This window comes from Heptranchias perlo, chromosome 16 (genome assembly GCF_035084215.1).
Source record: "Heptranchias perlo isolate sHepPer1 chromosome 16, sHepPer1.hap1, whole genome shotgun sequence".
NCBI lineage: Eukaryota > Metazoa > Chordata > Chondrichthyes > Hexanchiformes > Hexanchidae > Heptranchias > Heptranchias perlo.
The window spans coordinates 25,135,715-25,153,210 of record NC_090340.1 but is presented as its reverse complement, the minus strand read 5'-3'; the positions used below and the strand labels follow the sequence as shown (position 1 = coordinate 25,153,210).

The following is a 17,496-nucleotide window of genomic DNA, read 5'->3' as shown; positions in this document are numbered from 1 at the left end:
CTTGCTGGGGTACAGTTTTAAGGATGCTGCTGGTTCTCCAGTACCTTCTTTACCTGGCCATTATTCATGTGTGAACCTTGGCCATGCCAGCCAGCTATTCAACTACATGGACCATCACAGCTGAGCCTGATCCTGATCCTGTTCTCACTTAACATCCATGCCCATGAACTTCCATGAGGAGTTGCTGGATAACAATCTGCAACAGGACCCCTGGCCAGTTTCTCCCCAGCCCAAGGGTATTGAGACCAATTACAGTAGCCCTACTGCTCCCTTAGCTGAGATCAGCAAACTCAGCATAAACAAGACTAGAACTTAGAACTTTCCTGGCCTAATGAGTGTCATAACAAAGTATGCAACATTTAAAATAAAATAAAAATATTTAAATAACAAATTTAAATCCTTTACTTTGTGCCGTGCTTTCCTTTGGTCCCATATTCTCGCTCTTCTATTTTTATTTTAACTGTACTTTTACATTTTTCTATTTAATTTACTTTTTTCTACATTTTTTAAAAAAAAGCTAAGTCTTAAACCATTTCCAACATCCATTTTATTACCCAATTAAAAGCCAGCAGCTGACCGACGATTGGCACAGTTGCAGGCACAACTCGGTCAAATTTCAAAAATGGGCCAGAACAGGAGTACCAGCCGATGGTGTAATTCACCGATTTTAGGCCCACGGAGCTGGGCGAGTAAACCATGCTGAGGGTTGAAATGTCTTCGTTCAATGTGTTTTCACAGTTCATGGTGATACCATCACATTCTAAGTACGAGAGCTACATTTTCTTTAATTAGTTCTGAGGAGAATGTTCAGAATGTGTAAACACTCTTATCCATACCTAGCTACTCATTAGTTATATTAGCTCAGCCCACATATAGGCTATAAATCAAATCCCACCCCCAGCTCTTTATAATGCATTGTCTATTTATAGCACTTGCAGAAGTCAATGATTAATGCCTAAGGTAAGGAATGAATAATAGCAGGTAAAGTATAGCACTGGATTGAAAATTTTCCTAAAATAGTAAACATGGCGTGCCTGTAAGTGGAAGTTTTTGAGGCTGGTAGGAGATTATTAGTGCCCCAGGGATTGGTCTTGCAACCCTTGCTATTTTTAGTGGGATCAAGAATCTGTAATTCTGGCAGGAGTATGTTGGAAGGGCTAATTACTAGTATTCCTCCAATACTCCAGGTTTTAGCCCACAATGTGTAGCATACTTAGCAGGTAGATGTCTTGGATGTGGCCTTAGTAGTGCAGGCACCCAGTAATGGCCTCCAAATCAAGGGACTTTTCCCTAACCCCACATAATTCGACGGAGTCAGCAACAGAGGTCAATAGCAGGGCACAACAGCCTGCAGACTTTCAGGCCTAATATATATATTGATGTCTTGGAGAAGAGCACAGTAAGCTGATACAAAATTAGTAGGCAAGGATCAATAATGAGAATCAACATAACCAGATTTTGTAGAAACATAGATTTTTTTTATTTGTTCATGGGATGTGGGCGTCGCTGGCAAAGCCAGCATTTATTGCCCACTCCTAATTGCCCTCGAGAAGATGATGGTGAGCTGCCTTCTTGAACCGCTGCAGTCCGTGTGGTGAAGGTTCTCCCACAGTGCTGTTAGGCAGGGAGTTCCAGGATTTTAACCCAGCGATGATGAAGGAACGGTGATATATTTCCAAATTGGGATGGTGTGTGACTTGGAGGGAACATGCAGGTGGTGGTGTTCCCATGTGCCTGCTGCTCTTGTCCTTCTAGGTGGTAGAGGTCACGGGTTTGGGAGGTGCTGTTGAAGAAGCCTTGGCGAGTTGCTGCAGTACACCTTGTAGATGGTACACACTGCAGCCACAGTGCGCCGGTGGTGAAGGGAGTGAATGTTTAGGGTGGTGGATGGGGTGCCAATCAAGCAGGCTGCTTTGTCCTGGATGGTGTCGAGCTTCTTGAATGTTGTTGGAGCTGCACTCATCCAGGCAAGTGGTGAGTATTCCATCACACTCCTGACTTGTGCCTTGTAGATGGTGGAAAGGCTTTGGGGAGTCAGGAGGTGAGTCACTCGCTGCAGAGTATCCAGCCTCTGACCTGCTCTTGTAGTCACATATTTGTGTGGCTGGTCCAGTTAAGTTTCTGTTCAATAGTGACCCCCAAGATGTTGATGGTGGGGGATTCAGCGATGATAATGCCGTTGAATGTCAAGGGGAGGTGGTTAGACTCTCTCTTGTTGGAGATGGTCATTGCCTGGCACTTGTGTAGTGGAATGTTACTTGCCACTTATCAGCCCAAGCCTGGATGTTGTCCAGGTCCTGCTGCATGCGGGCATGGACTGCTTCATTATCTGAGGGGTTACGAATGGAACTGAACATTGTGCAATCATCAGCGAATAGCCCCACTTCTAACCTTATGATGGAGGGAAGGTCATTTGATGAAGCAGCTGAAGATGGTTGGGCCAAGTACACTGCCCTGAGGAATACCTGAAGCAATGTCCTGGGGCTGAGATGATTGTCCTCCAACAACCACTACCATCTTCCTTTATGACTCAAGCCACTGGAGAGTTTCCCCCCTGATTCCCATTGACTTCAATTTTACTAGGGCTCCTTGGTGCCACGCCCAGTTAAATGCTGCCTTGATGGCAAGGACAGTCACTCTTACCTCACCTCTGGAATTCAGCTCTTTTGTCCATGTTTGGACCAAGGCTGTAATGAGGTCTGGAGCCGAGTGGTCCTGGCGGAACCCAAACTGAGCAACGGTGAGCAGGTTATTGGTGAGTAAGTGCCGCTTGATACCACTGTCGACAACACCTTCCATCACTTTGCTGATGATTGAGAGTAGACTGATGGGGCAGTAATTGGGCGGATTGGATTTGTCCTGCTTTTTGTGGACAGGACATACCTGGGCAATTTTCCAAATTGTTGGGTAGATGCCAGTGTTGTAGCTGTACTGGAACAGCTTGGCTAGAAGCGAGGCTAGTTCTGGAGAACAAGTCTTCAGCACTACAGCCAGGATTTTGTTGGGGCCCATAGCCTTAGCTGTATCCAGTGCACTCAGCCGTTTCTTGATATCACGTGGAGTGAATCAAATTGGCTGAAGACTGGCTTCTGTCACGGTGGGGATATCGGGAGGAGATCGAGATGGATCATCCACTCGGCACTTCTGGGTGAAGCTGGTTGCAAACGCTTCAGCCTTGTCTTTTGCACTCACGTGCTGGACTCCGCCATCATTGAGGATGGGGATTTTCACGGAGCCTTCTCCTCCTGTTAGTTGCTTAATTGTCCACCACCATTCACGACTGGATGTGGCGGGACTGCAGAGCTTCGATCTGATCCGTTGGCATGGAATCGCTTAGCTCTGTCTATAGCATGTTGCTTCCGCTGTTTAGCATGCATGTAGTCCTGAATTGTAGCTTCACCAGGTTGGCACCTCATTTTTAGGTACGCCTGGTGCTGCTTCTGGTATGCTCTTCTACAATCTTCATTGAACCAGGGTTGATCCCCTGACTTGTTGGTAATGGTAGAGTGAGGAATATGCCAGGTCATGAGGTTACAGATTGTGCTGGAATACAATTCTGCTGCTGCTGATGGCCCACAGTATCTCTTGGGTGCCCAGTTTTGAGCTGCTAGGTCTGTTCTGAATCTATCCCATTTAGCATGGCGGTAGCGCCACACAACACGTTGGATGGTGTCCTCAGTGTGAAGACGGGACTTCGTCCGCAAGGACTGTGCGGTGGTCACTCCTACCAATACTGTCATGCAAAGATGCATCTGCGACAAGGTAGATTGGTGAGGACGAAGTCAAGTAGGTTTTTCCCTCATGTTGGTTCGCTCACACACCTGCCGCAGGGCCAGTCTGGCAGCTATGTCCTTCAGGACTCGGCCAGCAGTCATGCTACTGAGCCACTATTGGTGATGGATATTGAAGTCCCCCACCCAGAGTAAATTCTGTACCCTTGCTGTTCCTCAGTGCTTCCTAACATGGAAGAGGACTGATTCATCAGCTGAGGGAGGGCAGTAGATGGTAATCAGCAGGAGGTTTCCTTGCCATGAGATTTCATAGGGTCCGGAGTCAATGTTGAGGACTCCCAGGGCCACTCCCCCCTGACTGTACAACACTGTACCGCCACCTCTGGTGGGTCTGTCCTGCCAATGGCTGAAAGGTATGATTCTGTGAATATGGCTATATTAGGCTGTTGCTTGACTGATCACGGAACAGCTCGCCCACTTTTGGCATAAGACCCCAGAGGTTAGTGAGGAGGACTTTGCAGGGTCAACTGGGCTTGGTTTGCCTTTGTCGTGTCCGGTGCCTAGTGGTCCGTCGGTTTTATTCTTATTATGACTTTTTGTAGCGAGATTGTACAACTGAGTGGCTTGCTAGGCCATTTCAGAGGGTGATTAAGAATCAGCCACATTGCTGTGGGTCTGGTGTTACATGTAGGCCAGACCATGTAAGAGCAGATTTCCTTCCCTAAAGGGCATTAGTGAACCAGATGGGTTTTTATGTCAATCCGTTAGTTTCATGGCCACCATTACTGATACTAGTTTGTTTTTATTATAGATTTTTTTTTGTTTAATTAATTGAATTTAAATTTCCCCAGCTGTCATGGTGGGATTTGAACTCATGAACTCCTGATTATTAGTCTAGGCCTTTGGATTACTAGTCCAGTAACATAACCACTATGCTACCGTACCCGGTTTAATGCACAGAGGCAGACTGTTCGACCACTGTCTGTGGTTGCTCTTTGCTACAGCAATCCAAAATTAACCCCATTGTCCTTTTCCTAGACACATAAAATTCCCTAGGAGAGTCAAAAAACCCCAGAAAAAACCCTTCAGCCAATTCTGGACAAGGTCTATCCCACTTCGTAAGGCATCAAGCAAAGCACCAGAAGACCATGATAGCCCATAACTTCTCATAACCAGCAATTTAGTATGTATAACTGGAAATTTCTTCTTCATTTACGAACCTGAAAGTTCCCTTTTAGAGGACTGCAGCAAATCCATACCCTTTCAGGTAGTCTGTTACAGAGGGCAATGACTCTACAAAAAGAATACTACCTGGCATCTAACCTAACTCTTTTCCTATGTATTTTATATGCCTACCCTTTAATCTTACCATCCCCATCCTTCACAAATAACCTGTCTAATTTGACATAGTCCAATCCTTTCATCATTTTACAAACTTTAGTTATGTCACCTTGAAGCCTTTATTTCTCTAAAGTAAATAACTCTTAACACTTGGAGCCTATCCTCATAACTAACAGCCGTTAGACTAGGTATCATTCTGGTCACCTTCCTCTGCATCTCTCCAGAGCCTCGATATCCTTCAAGTGCGGGAACAAAAACCGGACACTATGCTCCAAAATGTGGACATACCAAAACCTTTATATAGTCTTAAGTATCGTGCCCCAGCTTTTTTTCATAGTTAAAGTTTTTAGCTATACAACCTAAAATCCTACTTTCTTTCTCTGCAGCCACATCACACTATGTGTACACCTTTAATAAGTGATCAATAGTTACCCCTAGATCGATGGAAGGATTTTATTGTCCTCTGGTGGGTACAGAGGCAAACAACCAAGATGATTCCATCTGTCAGGAATTTTGAGTTATGAGGAAAGATTAAAGAAGCTGGATTTTTTTTTGGAAGAGAGACTTTGAAATTAGCTAATTTAAGTTATCAAGATTTAAGAAACAAATTGACAAAATTGATCAAGGCCAGTTGGTCAGTGTGGTGAAAGGGTGAAACATCAGGGGGCATAAGTGAGAAATTAGGGAGTTAGGAGTAAGAAGGAAAGGCAGAACCTTTTCACCCATAGGTATTAGTGCTGTAAAATAAATTATCAGGGAAGGTTACTGAAGCAAACTGTAAAAATGGGTTGCAGAAACAATAAGAGAAGAGATTGAAGGAGAACGTTGGGCTAATATGCGAAAAAGGAATGGGCTTAATTAGGCCTGAGTTCCTATTCTTACTCCTAAAAATTATGATGTTCTTAAATAAAAATCATACTTCTACTGGTTAATGTTATAACACTAATGGACACCAATATTTTCAGGTGAAAACATACAAATGTGAGTAATAAAAGGTGCCTGAACATGCTACACAATGTGATAAATATTTTATCAAAACGCTGACTGGCATATTCTTTGTTTAAAGGAGCACTATCTTTGTGAAAACGGTTTCGGCAAACCTTTTCTGATTTGTTTGTAAACGCACAATCCAATTAAATAAATCACGTTGAAATGCCCCACTTGTGCACGATGGATGAAAATAATGCACAGCTCTTCTTCGCTTGCAATTTTTAAAAAATGGAATTCTGGTCCCAGGTTCAGTCCCCAGTCTGTGCTGAATTAACCAATTTTAGCTGGGTGGGTACTAGGGACACTACAGTCAGCAGCTCCGAGCCAGCAGCTGAGTCATACAGACTAGGAAAGTGCCAAGTTCGAACCTGGTCTGTGCTGAGTCGGCCGATCTCAGCCAGAGTGGCTATAATTGGCCTCAGTGCCTGTACTTTAATAAAGGAAAAAAGCAGCCTGAGTTTCTGCTTCCAATTGTTATTCACCAGCCCCCTGTTGGGAAGTGCCGATGTACGCACATTGGGTTGAGGATGGGGTTGAGCCTGGCTGTGATCCCCGTCCACCTCACGATGGAATAGCCTGCTGATGCACTCTGAAAGTTCACACATAAATAATGGCCATTCGGATAAGATATCAGAGGGCGCCTGGAGTGCACTGAACTGTACCCAACCAAGGAGTCAATGCCCTCAGGGAGGGGAGAAAAATTGGCAAAGAAAAAGAAAAAAAAGCCAAATAAATGTGCCCCTTTAAGCTGAAATACTAACCTGTTAAAGTACCATTTGAGAATTATAAGCGACAAAAAAAATTGTAAAACAAAAAGTTAAAGATGACGTCCATTGAGCAGAATGACAATTATGTTGCAGCAAAACCACTAAAATGGCAACATATGCATGTTGGCCTCAATCTGAAATGTACCACGAAATAATGTGCTCAGGTCAAAAGATGTTATCACTGTTGCACAATGGAAAACAGACTCATTACCTCTTGGGCAGACATGCGTCACACTGCTTTGCATAACCACTAATTTTACTTAGTTCTCACTCCTTCGATCTTTTGAAGCACTGTGCTTGAACTTATAGCAAAAGCACAGTTTGTTCTGCAATAATTTTCATCCAAATTGATGTCTTGTTAAAATTCTTTGATTAGGGGTTACAAATATATGAAAATTCATATGATGTTAAGGTGTTGGTGGTATACTATAGGGCTGATTTTACAAAATTGCACTTCTTTCGCTTGCTGGGAACGGAAGAAGGCTCGCTTGCTGGGAGTGCATATCCTGGGCACACACCCCATGATCTTCTGACATGCACAAGCATTAATAAAATCGACCCTTGTCGGTCTCTTTGGGACATGGATAATTCAACATTAAAGGACTGATGTTCCTTATTTATTTTTGTTTACTTGAGAGTATATTGTATCCTGATTCCACTGGACAATATTTAAGATGTTGGAGATTTTTTTAACTCCTTTTTTCACCAGTTTTCTCTTCTCCCCGAAGGTATTGACTCCTTGCTGGGGTACGGATCCATGGGTCCAGCCACCCTCCAGTAGCTCACACAAGTAGTCATTCTGCATGTATGAGTTCAGATGGTGAATGTTTGCTGGTATTTGACCCATGGGGGTTCCACAGCCAAGCTCTATCCTATTCTTCCTTGATGACCACACGTGTGCACTTTCCAGCAGGGGTCACTGGATGGCGGTCAGGATTAGGGAATCCTGACCCTTTTGTGTTTATTCCTTTTTTCTAGCCCAAGAGCATCGAGACCAATTATAGCAGCCCTACTTCAACTTTAGTTGAGATCAGTTAACTCGGCACAGACTGGCGATCAAACCCGGATCCTTCCTACCCTGTGTAGTGTCAATTGTATCCATGCGATTTCTATTAATTAGTGTTAATTGTATTCAGGTGGTGTGTATCAATTGGCATTCTCTTGTATCCATATATAAGAGAGCTTATCTAGGGTGTGCAATGTGTAATGTGGAATTCTGTGAATAAAGGCAACTGAAGACCAGTCTCTAGTGTTCGATCCTTCACTGGGCTATCCAATTTATAACATGTAGCTCAGCTACTTAACTGCCGTTACCATCTAAAGCATCACAGCAGCTACTTAAAATGTTTTAAATTGAATGCAGGGAAGGAACATAAATTGGACAATAATAATATCTGCTCAAAACACGATTAAAATATCTCTAACCTGCAGCTTCGGAATATTAAATATTCCAAGGTACGTAGGACATGTTTGGTTATTTCTTTGAAAAAATACATCTGGCATTTTTTCGACCAGGCCTGAAATCATAGATTGCCCATCGATGTATTATTGTGACTAGGGTGCTACTGATCAAAGAGTGTATTGTTTCTTCGGTAGCCCAGTGAGTTTATTCACTGAGTAGCTGAGCAATACAGACTAAAAAGATTCCATGGTTATGATTGTCAAGGGTCACACAAGAACGATGGTTACTTGGACAAGGCACCCAGTCAGTAACCGTGGGACCATGCAACAGTAAAGAGTCAGTGCTTTAAGGAGGAGAGGAGAGAAAAATTTAGGAAAATCAGGGAAATAAATTAGGGACTGTGCATTATTCAGAAGTAAATAGGAAGATGGCATTTTAGATTTCATGGTTGAAAATTTACCATCTGAGCTGAAAAAAGATTGGTTTATTAAACACGGATATAGCACATAGCTAATCTCTATGCAAATCCAATCCATGCAGCTCAGTCAGTTGCAAAATGACCATTTATGTTGGTTGCGACCCTGTGTTCTGAAATCCCAGAATGAAGTTCTTTTAAAAACAAAAAGGGAACTTGGTAAATTGGTTAGTAATTAAATGGGAATTGAGTGAACTGTCCTTTTACCACAGATTGTCATAGAAACGGAGAAAAATTCGTACTCTCTGAAACTCATGTCCCTTGAAGATCTGGAGCAGGTGGTTAGTCATGTCACTGCATCACTCAAAAAAATATTTCCAGATTCATCACCCGGGTAAGTCAGCCGCAAAACAGATGCTTTGATTTTGTGCTTTTGTTTCCCTGTTTCATGTTTCATAGCGTGCTGTGTTTGAACAGACACTGTTGATTATAAACCTATTTACTATACACAGAGTGACGGTTGGGATTGGGGTTGATGGAGCCCCCTGACTTTGGCAGCAGTGCTGTGATGTAAATGAAAGCAGTGCTGTTGTTGCAGGAGAAATGAAGAGCCACATCAAGAGGCAGTGGGCAGCTGCCGCTCTGGAGGCAAACCAATCACATGTGAGACTGCTGCTGCCCCCGGTGTATGCTGCCGTGGACAGCTAGTCTGCTTGTATGGGCCGGTGATGTGGTTTTTCACGTCCAGTTCGTTTTGTGTATCCTCTGGTGTTGTTGATTCTACCTCGTAGCACCAACATCTCCAGGCCACTTCCACTTGGAGCCACGGATATTTTAACTAATTTGCAAACATGTCCTTATGAAAACTCCAAGCAATTGTAAGGGATTTGCAGCTGATTGTGGATGAACTGCCTACTGAGCTGCTTCTATTGCTCAGGAGAACACCCTATTGGCCCAGTGGCCTTTCTGGGAAGCAGATGACTCCGAAGATTTCCAGTTTGTTTGTGATTGATGAGCTGAATCTCTTCAACTTATAAGGTACCGCATTGTAGACTCATGGCTAAGGTCAGAGCATGTAGTGTCAGGGGGCAGGTAGTAGGGTGGATAGCAAGCTGACTACAAAACCGAAAACAGTGAGTAGGGATTAAGGGTAGTTACTCAGATTCACAGAAGGTGGGAAGTGGTGTTCCACAGGGATCGGTGCTGGGACCACTCTTGCTCACAATTTACATTAACGATTTGGATTCGTGAATCGGAAGTACAACTTCAAAATTTGTGGACGACATCAAATTGGGAGGTGTAGTTAATACAAAGAAGGAATGCATCAAAATGCAAGAGGACATTAATAAACTGGTGGAATGGGCATGTAATTGGCAAATGAATCTCAATATAGACAAGTGTGACATGGTGCATTTTGGTAGGAAGAATAATGAGGCCACATACTGCTTGAATAATAAGAGTCTAAACGGGATAGAGGAGCAAAGGAATCTCGGGGTACAGATACACAAATCACTAAAAGTAGTGAAGCAGGCTAATAAGGCCATAAAAAAGGCAAATCATGCTCTAGGGTTCATTTCTGGAGGAATAAAATTGAAAAGCAGAGAAGTTATGTTAAACTTGTATAGAACCTTGGTTAGACCACACCTGGAGTATTGTGCACAGTTCTGGTCACCATAATATAGAAAGGACATAGAGGCATTGGAAAGGGTGCAAAAAAAGATTCACAAGGATGATGCCAGAACTGAGAGGATATACTTAACAGGAAAGGGTGAACAGGCTGGAGCTCTTTTCTCTAGAAAAGAGAAGGCTGAGGGGCGACCTGATAGAGGTCTTAAAGATAATGAAAGGGTTTGATAGGGTAGAGGTGGAGAAAATGTTTCCATCTGTGGGGGAGACCAAAACTAGAGGTCATAAATACTGTTGCTCAGCCCGACGGCTGATTGGCTGATTGTCCTTTTGCGGTTTAACCTTGTCTGATGATGTCATTCACCTTGTTATTTAAATGCTGAATTTCCAGAAAAGGAGCAGCTTCAGTCGCCTTTTTTTAATTGATCCACAAAGATAGTTCTGGGTTGCCCCAGCATCATCAACAGAAGGACAAATGTCCTCATGTCCCTTTGTTTTAAGGAGGCACAACTAATAAAAGAATTGAAACATAGGCCCCGATATTTACGGGGGGGAGGGGGGAGGGAGTGAGGGTGAATGTCAGTGGCCGGAAAACCCGGAAATACTGGGAAGGCACAGAATTTAACAGCGGGACCTCATTAGAATTTCTTTTACTGCCTGGCAGCCGGCCAGATTGAGAGGTAGAAGGCAGCTGGGAACGATCCCTGGCTATCAAGAAGATTGTGGGTCAGTGGTGGTGGTGGAGGGGAGCAGGGGGAGGGCTCAGAGTGCGGCAGCGAGGAGGAGGGGAACGATGGTGGGGGGAGGGTTGAGAGATCGCGGTGCGGGGGGGGGAGGGTCAGCAGATCATGGTGCGGGGGTCAGCAGATCGCGGGGAGGGTGGCAGATCGCGGCAGGTTTGCTTGAGGGGACGGGGGAAGCGCAGTACTGGAAAGGCACTTACCTACAGGCGCAGGCAGCTTCCACCCCCCCTTCAGCCGCCGGGTTTCCTGAGCCCCGAGAAACCCGGCCAGCCAGCGCTAAATTTAAATGGCTGCCAAAATCTGAGCAACGCAGCCTCATTTAAATATTAAAATCACTGACCCGCCTCTCCAGAGCAAGTTACTCTGCCACCCCCAACCCGCCACGGTAAAACCGGAAGTAGGTCCGTTCACAACGGGTTTCACATTTTTGCAATTTAACCGCTCCTCCCCTCCCCACCGATAAATTCTGATATCAACAGAACCAAAATGAAACTCGTAAATCTAAATCATAACATTGTTATCTGTTTCCACTAGACACTCTGGGCGCTAAATTGGGCCTTGTAGTGCCCGTTGTTTCGGCGCTACACGGCCTCTCCGACATCCAAGATGGCGTCTTGGATGCGCACGCACGTTTCCAGCGTGACATGCGCTGGACGCCATCTTGGTATAGGAGTTAGCGCAGGCGCAGATAACGAATGCTGGAATCATGTAAAGTAGGGAGAAAATAGCTTCAATCAGTGTGTAACGATGATTTAAAGTGATAGACACCATTTTGGGACTTAACACTCAACTCAACGCACAGTCTTAACCCCAACCATCTGAACGTGTCTTAGAGTGCCTGGAGGACCCCCCACCAGCGCTATTTAAAGAGACCATGCAGGATTTACAGGTTAGTGGCTGGATTATTGCTTCTGACTGCCGAGACATTTGTAACTGTTTTTGGAGGTCTCCTAAACTTGAATACTAGGACGTGGGGACATAGCCTAATATTGAGAGCCAGGATGTGCCGGAGTGAAGTTAGGAAATGCTTCTACACGTAAAGGGTGGGAGATGTTTGGAACGCTCTTCTGCAGATGGCAGTTGATGCTTGCTCACTTGTGAATGTTAAATCTGAGATTGATAGATTTCTGTGAACCAAGGGTATTAAGGGATATGGGGCTAAGGCGGGTATATGGAGTTAGGTCACAGGTCCACCATGATCTCATTGAATGGTGGGACAGGCTCGAGGGGCTAAATGCCACTGCCACTTGCTGCCTTCTCCTGCAAGAAAGCGGGACGTGTGTCTGGGTGATGTGCCTGTCATGGTTGAATAGCTGCCAGTGTGTGTGGCCTGTGAGTTGTGGGTGGGCGGCTTGCAAAAGTGGTAATGTGTAAGAGTGAGAGGAAGCATCTGGTTGGAAGAGTTGAGTACTGGTGGAAAGAGTTTGTTGGTATATGGGGTGTAGTGCGTGGTGCAGTTGGTAGGAGACGCCACTTGACAGTTGACCTCACTCACCTTGACCACTCATGTCAAAGCATTGAATTTCTTCCTGCACTGCATCCATGTTCATGATGCTGTGCGCCTGTCATTGACATCGTCCCCCCGCTGCCTCCCACTGCCTGTTCGATATATGTCTGGAGGACCTCTTGTTTCCCCCCCCACCGCCGGGGATATAGGATGTCCCTCCTTCTGTCCACCTCTTGCACCAAGGTTTCTAGTGCATCAGCAGAGAACCTTGGTGCATGCACTCTCGCAGGCCTGGTACCAACTCAGATCGGTAGATTGGTGAGGTCTGGCGTGCAGATTGAAGGTTGTGGGATTTAGGAGTGCGCAACCTTTATTCAATGTTTTAACATAACTCATCAGTGTGTAAACATAGGGATGGGACCTGCATCTGTGTTTTACCTGTGCGATGTCTGATCTCCGTTCAGACTCCGTGCAGACAGTAGACTGTTATTTTCAACAAATAATAGGTACCAGCTACCTTTAAGAGATTTCTAAGAAACATCCTCCCTTTAAGTGATTGAGCTCCCCCGGTGGTGGAAAGTGCGAATTGCATTGATTCTACGTGCAAGGCCTGGAATAGAACTCTGATTGCAGGTGAGTCCTCGGGCTGGCCAAAACTTGCGTCCTGCCTGCGCAGGGGTCATTGGGCACGGGGTAATAGCACATCATGCTACCTGTGCCCAAGAACAGCCCTTATCCAATTCCTTTTTCCCCACCATTCCCTGCGGTGCCCACTGGTCAGGAAAGGCCTCAAGCATACCGGTGGGCACCTTGTGCCCCTTCTCCAGGGCCATTTGGGAAGGACAAGACTGAGGAAGAGAGGCAGGCAGCCCATGGGCTATGTGATGCCCTTGTTTAATTGTTTATTCTACCAGGAATCATTATTTTGCCTGATACTGATGTAAATTAGGCAATGGCTTAATTTTGCTTAACTAATGTTGTCTGTGCATGTTGTAACGGTACCATAATGCATTCAAGAGGAAGAATCAATGAGTTTAGGGGCCTGGCTGATAATTATATTTGTGTCCTTTTTAAAATTTGATACAAAAGGAACAGGGGAAGTGATTTCCTGGGGTGCCTGACATGTGGTGAGATGATCTTCACTTTCATTGTGCCCTGGTGTTTCATGGGACTCTAGCTCGACGTATTATTGACTTATACTATCCTTTACATAGTATAATCCGCACTTGTGCTCCACTTTCCTAATGGGGCATAATCGGTGTAAAAGGAATTGTACACACAACACTGGGTCCTCAAATGGATTTGTTTACCGTACTTATTTCTGTCCCCTCCGTCGCCCCTATCTCCCAGCTGAGAACTAGAGTCAAACAGAAGATCGACCTAGTACAAAAAAATTTGTATGATACCATGGGGCCTGAATTCAGTAATGCCCCATAACAGAGGCATCAGCTGGATTGGGAGCAGATGTGTGCGGTAAGCTTTGCCCCACCATGTTGGGAGCATTACCACCCAGCAGCGCCAGTAAATAACTACCTCGAAGAGTGGTCATTTCGGTAAGGTATTGAAGGGATTCCAAGAACCATACCTCAGCATGAAAGTCAGAGAGAAGGGAGAAAATGGGGGCGAGTCCATTTTTTAAAATCACAACGGATAAAACTAATTGATTAAAGACCTTAAATCTAAAGGTTCAAACGACTTTTGCAAACTGCTTGCACTTTGCTTTCACAGTGTAGGAGGACATCTGGACACCTTGATTAAATTACAGTGTTGTAATCATCTGCTCTTCTATGTATAATATTTCATGTACAATATCTGACAAGATTAAACTCGCAGAGCATTAAGGCACTTTAAGGCAACCAATTATGAGATTAAGTGTTGATATAAACTGTTACAATGAATCCCTTCATTTTTAATTAATTTTCTTAGAAAGTTACTCAAGAAGAATTCCCCCGAGTTACAAGAGAGGATCAAAAAAATCACATCAGCACTGGAAGAACGGACGGACTCTAATCAGGGGCCATGTGGTATGTAAATGAGCCACTCTCCTCTGCTGAGCAAACCGCTCTGGCATCCATATTGTAGGCCCATCATATTGTAGGTATCTGATTAGATTGTGAGAAGTTAGAAGACAGACTCTGGTAGATTGACTCTCACTGATCACGCGGCTCTTGATTGTGTCCCGAAGAACACAGGAAGGTGCCTCGTAAAAGTCAAGTTTGTCTTTTGAATTGCAAAAAAGAGGCAGCCTTCACTTGTTTTGTATTTGTATCTCGAGAGGCTTAGGGCAAGGGACAATACCTAAACCAGCCGTAGAAGTTTTAAAGCTGCAACACACTATAATTATATTTTACTGATATAAAGGCTTGAAAACACCAATTGATTTTTAAAAAAAAGAAGTCCTCCTAATGCAATTTGCTGTGAGCGTCTTCACAGAAGAGATAGATAAAAGTACGCAATTTGTGTTACCGCTTGGTTGTGCCTCCATAATTGGAAGAAACTGAGGAGCAAAGAGGTCAGCAGCCTGAGTACGTGACCTCAAACTCCTCTTCAAAAGTGCACATTGTCAGAATCTAATGGAACTAAGCAGTAAGATCTTTTAACAGACTGGAAGAGATCTAATTACATTATTTTTGCTTTCCTATTCTCCACTGGACAGTCAAGCCCACTTTTGGGTATTGGAAGTTCTATAATGGTACAGGTTAGTCCCAACCTTCCCGATGCTTCTTTTTTGGCCTAAATGCTAATGGGCTCCAGCCTTTCACTACTGGACTGGAGAGGAAATTTTCCCTGCTTCCGTTCAGTTCAGTGCCATATCTCTGTTGGGGGGCTGCTCCTGACAACCCAGCTGAGATCAGCACGTCACCACAACTGGAGTGTGGGGGTGGGAGAAATGAACGGTCATTCTCCCCGCCTCCATTGAACTCCTAACCGATCCTTTTGCGCGGCCCAGCTATTACAGCTGGAGAGATTTCTGCCTCCATTCAGCTCAGTAACTTTGCCCCAACGGTTGCTGTACCGACAAAGTCAAGATCAGCAGCTTGGAGGAACTGGTGTATGAATTCGCTGCCCATCCAGTCCAGGGCTTTGATGTGCTGCACCGCAGACTGGCCAGCAAGTCCAGCAAGTCTCATGTTTCTGTTTCATTTGCAGGTGGCTATTCAGAGACTTATGCTGCATTGTGCGATTACAATGGGTTCCCTTGCAAGGAAGAGATCCAGTGGGTATGTCTGCATTGAGCACTAGTGTATCTGAAATAACTAGTTGGAGCTATATAAATGAATGCTAAATATGCAGCAGCCATGTTGTGAAAGAAGAGAATGGTGATAATGTAAATGCTGGTACATATACATGGAAACACCATATTACCAATGGTATGGCATGTGACTACCACTACAATGTTTTGTACCATCAGACCAACAGGGAAGGTGTTGTAGAACAAGAAATAGGGAAAACTTGGAGAATGAATCGACCTAGACTCCTCTTCCAAACCACTTCTTGTAGCCTGTTACAGATGGGCGCTGGGCAAGGCCTTGTAGTAAGGAAAAAGCACAGTCCATAGTCGGGGGGGGTGGGGGGGAGGGGTGGTTAATATTGGAAGCAAAAATAATTGAAATATTAATATTAGCCAATATGAGGTGTAGAAATTACTTATTTCCTGTAACCGACTGCTATCTGAATATTATTCATTCCCCCATTTTCTCCCTTTTTCTCCTGAAGGTACTCTTGTTGATGTGCTTCCATGGATGCTGGCTACCCTCCAGTGGCCATTCCTTATGTGTGAGCCTAGACAGTGAGTGCCATCAGGCGATTTTCAGGGGAATAACAGATGAGCCCAAATCTACTATTACCCAATATCCCTACTTTTCAGCAGGGTTCACTGGATATAGATGACGAGCGGGAATCCTGGCTGCGATTTTTTTCCCCCTCCTTCATAGGCTAGGGGTGTGAGGCCAATCGTAGTACTTGAACCATAGAATCATAGAATCAAACCGCACAGAAGAAGGCCATTCGGCCTATTGTGCCTGTGCCGGCCCTTTGAAAGAGATTTCCAATTAGTCCCACTCCCCTGCTCTTTTGCCATAGCCCTGCAAATCTTTCCTTTTCAAGTATATATCCAAGTCCCTTTAGTGAATCTGCTTTCACCTCCCTTTCAGGCAATGAATTCCAGATCATAACAACTCACTGCTTAAAAAAAACTCTTCTTATCTCCCCTCTGATCCTTTTGCCAATGATCTTAAATCTGTGACCTCTATTTACCGACCCCCTCCCGCCAGTGGAAACTGTTTCTCCCTATTTACTCTATCAAAACCCTTCATAATTTTGAACACCTGTATAAAATCTCCCCATAACCTTCTCTGCTCTAAGGAGAACAATCCCAGTTACTCTACTCTCTCCACGTAACTAAGTCCCTCATCCCTGGTATCATTCTAGTAAATCTCCTCTCCATTAAGGCCTTGACATCCTTCCTAAAGTGCCGTGCCAAATTGAGCACCATATTCAGCTCAGGCCTAACCAGTGATTTATAAAGATTTAGCATAACTTAGATGCCCATGCCCATGGTTAGTTGATTCACAAAAAGACCTACAGCAACAAATATATATGTATATTCTTGTCATTCAATACCTTACTTTGCTCTCTATCACACTACTGGACTGGAGAGAAAGTTTTTCCTGCCTCCATTCAGCTCAGTACCTTGCCTCTGCTGGTGGCTGCTCCTGACAACCCAGTATACACACTGCCTCAAGTCAAATTCGGAAATGCTCTGAGAGTGATGGTGAATTGTCAGGTTTTTTTTATTCATTCCTGGGATGTGGGCGTCGCTGGCAAGGCCAGCATTTATTGCCCATCCCTAAATGCCCTTGAGAAGGTGGTGGTGAGCCGCCTTCTTGAACCGCTGCAGTCTGTGTGGTGAAGGTTCTCCCACAGTGCTGTTAGGTAGGGAGTTCCAGGATTTTGACCCAGCGACGATGAAGGAACGGCAATATATTTCCAAGTCAGGATGGTGTGTGATTTGGAGGGGAACGTGCAGGTAAT

The 17,496-nt window shown here is 44.6% G+C and overlaps 1 protein-coding gene across 1 annotated transcript in view; it reads left to right on the top strand.

Moving 5' to 3' along the window:
* Positions 1–17,496, top strand: part of carmil2 (capping protein regulator and myosin 1 linker 2) — a 160,763-nt gene that overhangs the window by 39,645 nt on the left and 103,622 nt on the right. The window contains 3 exon segments of the mRNA XM_067997840.1: positions 8,919–9,040; positions 14,389–14,486; positions 15,613–15,683. Coding sequence (XP_067853941.1) covers positions 8,919–9,040; positions 14,389–14,486; positions 15,613–15,683 — 291 coding nt within the window.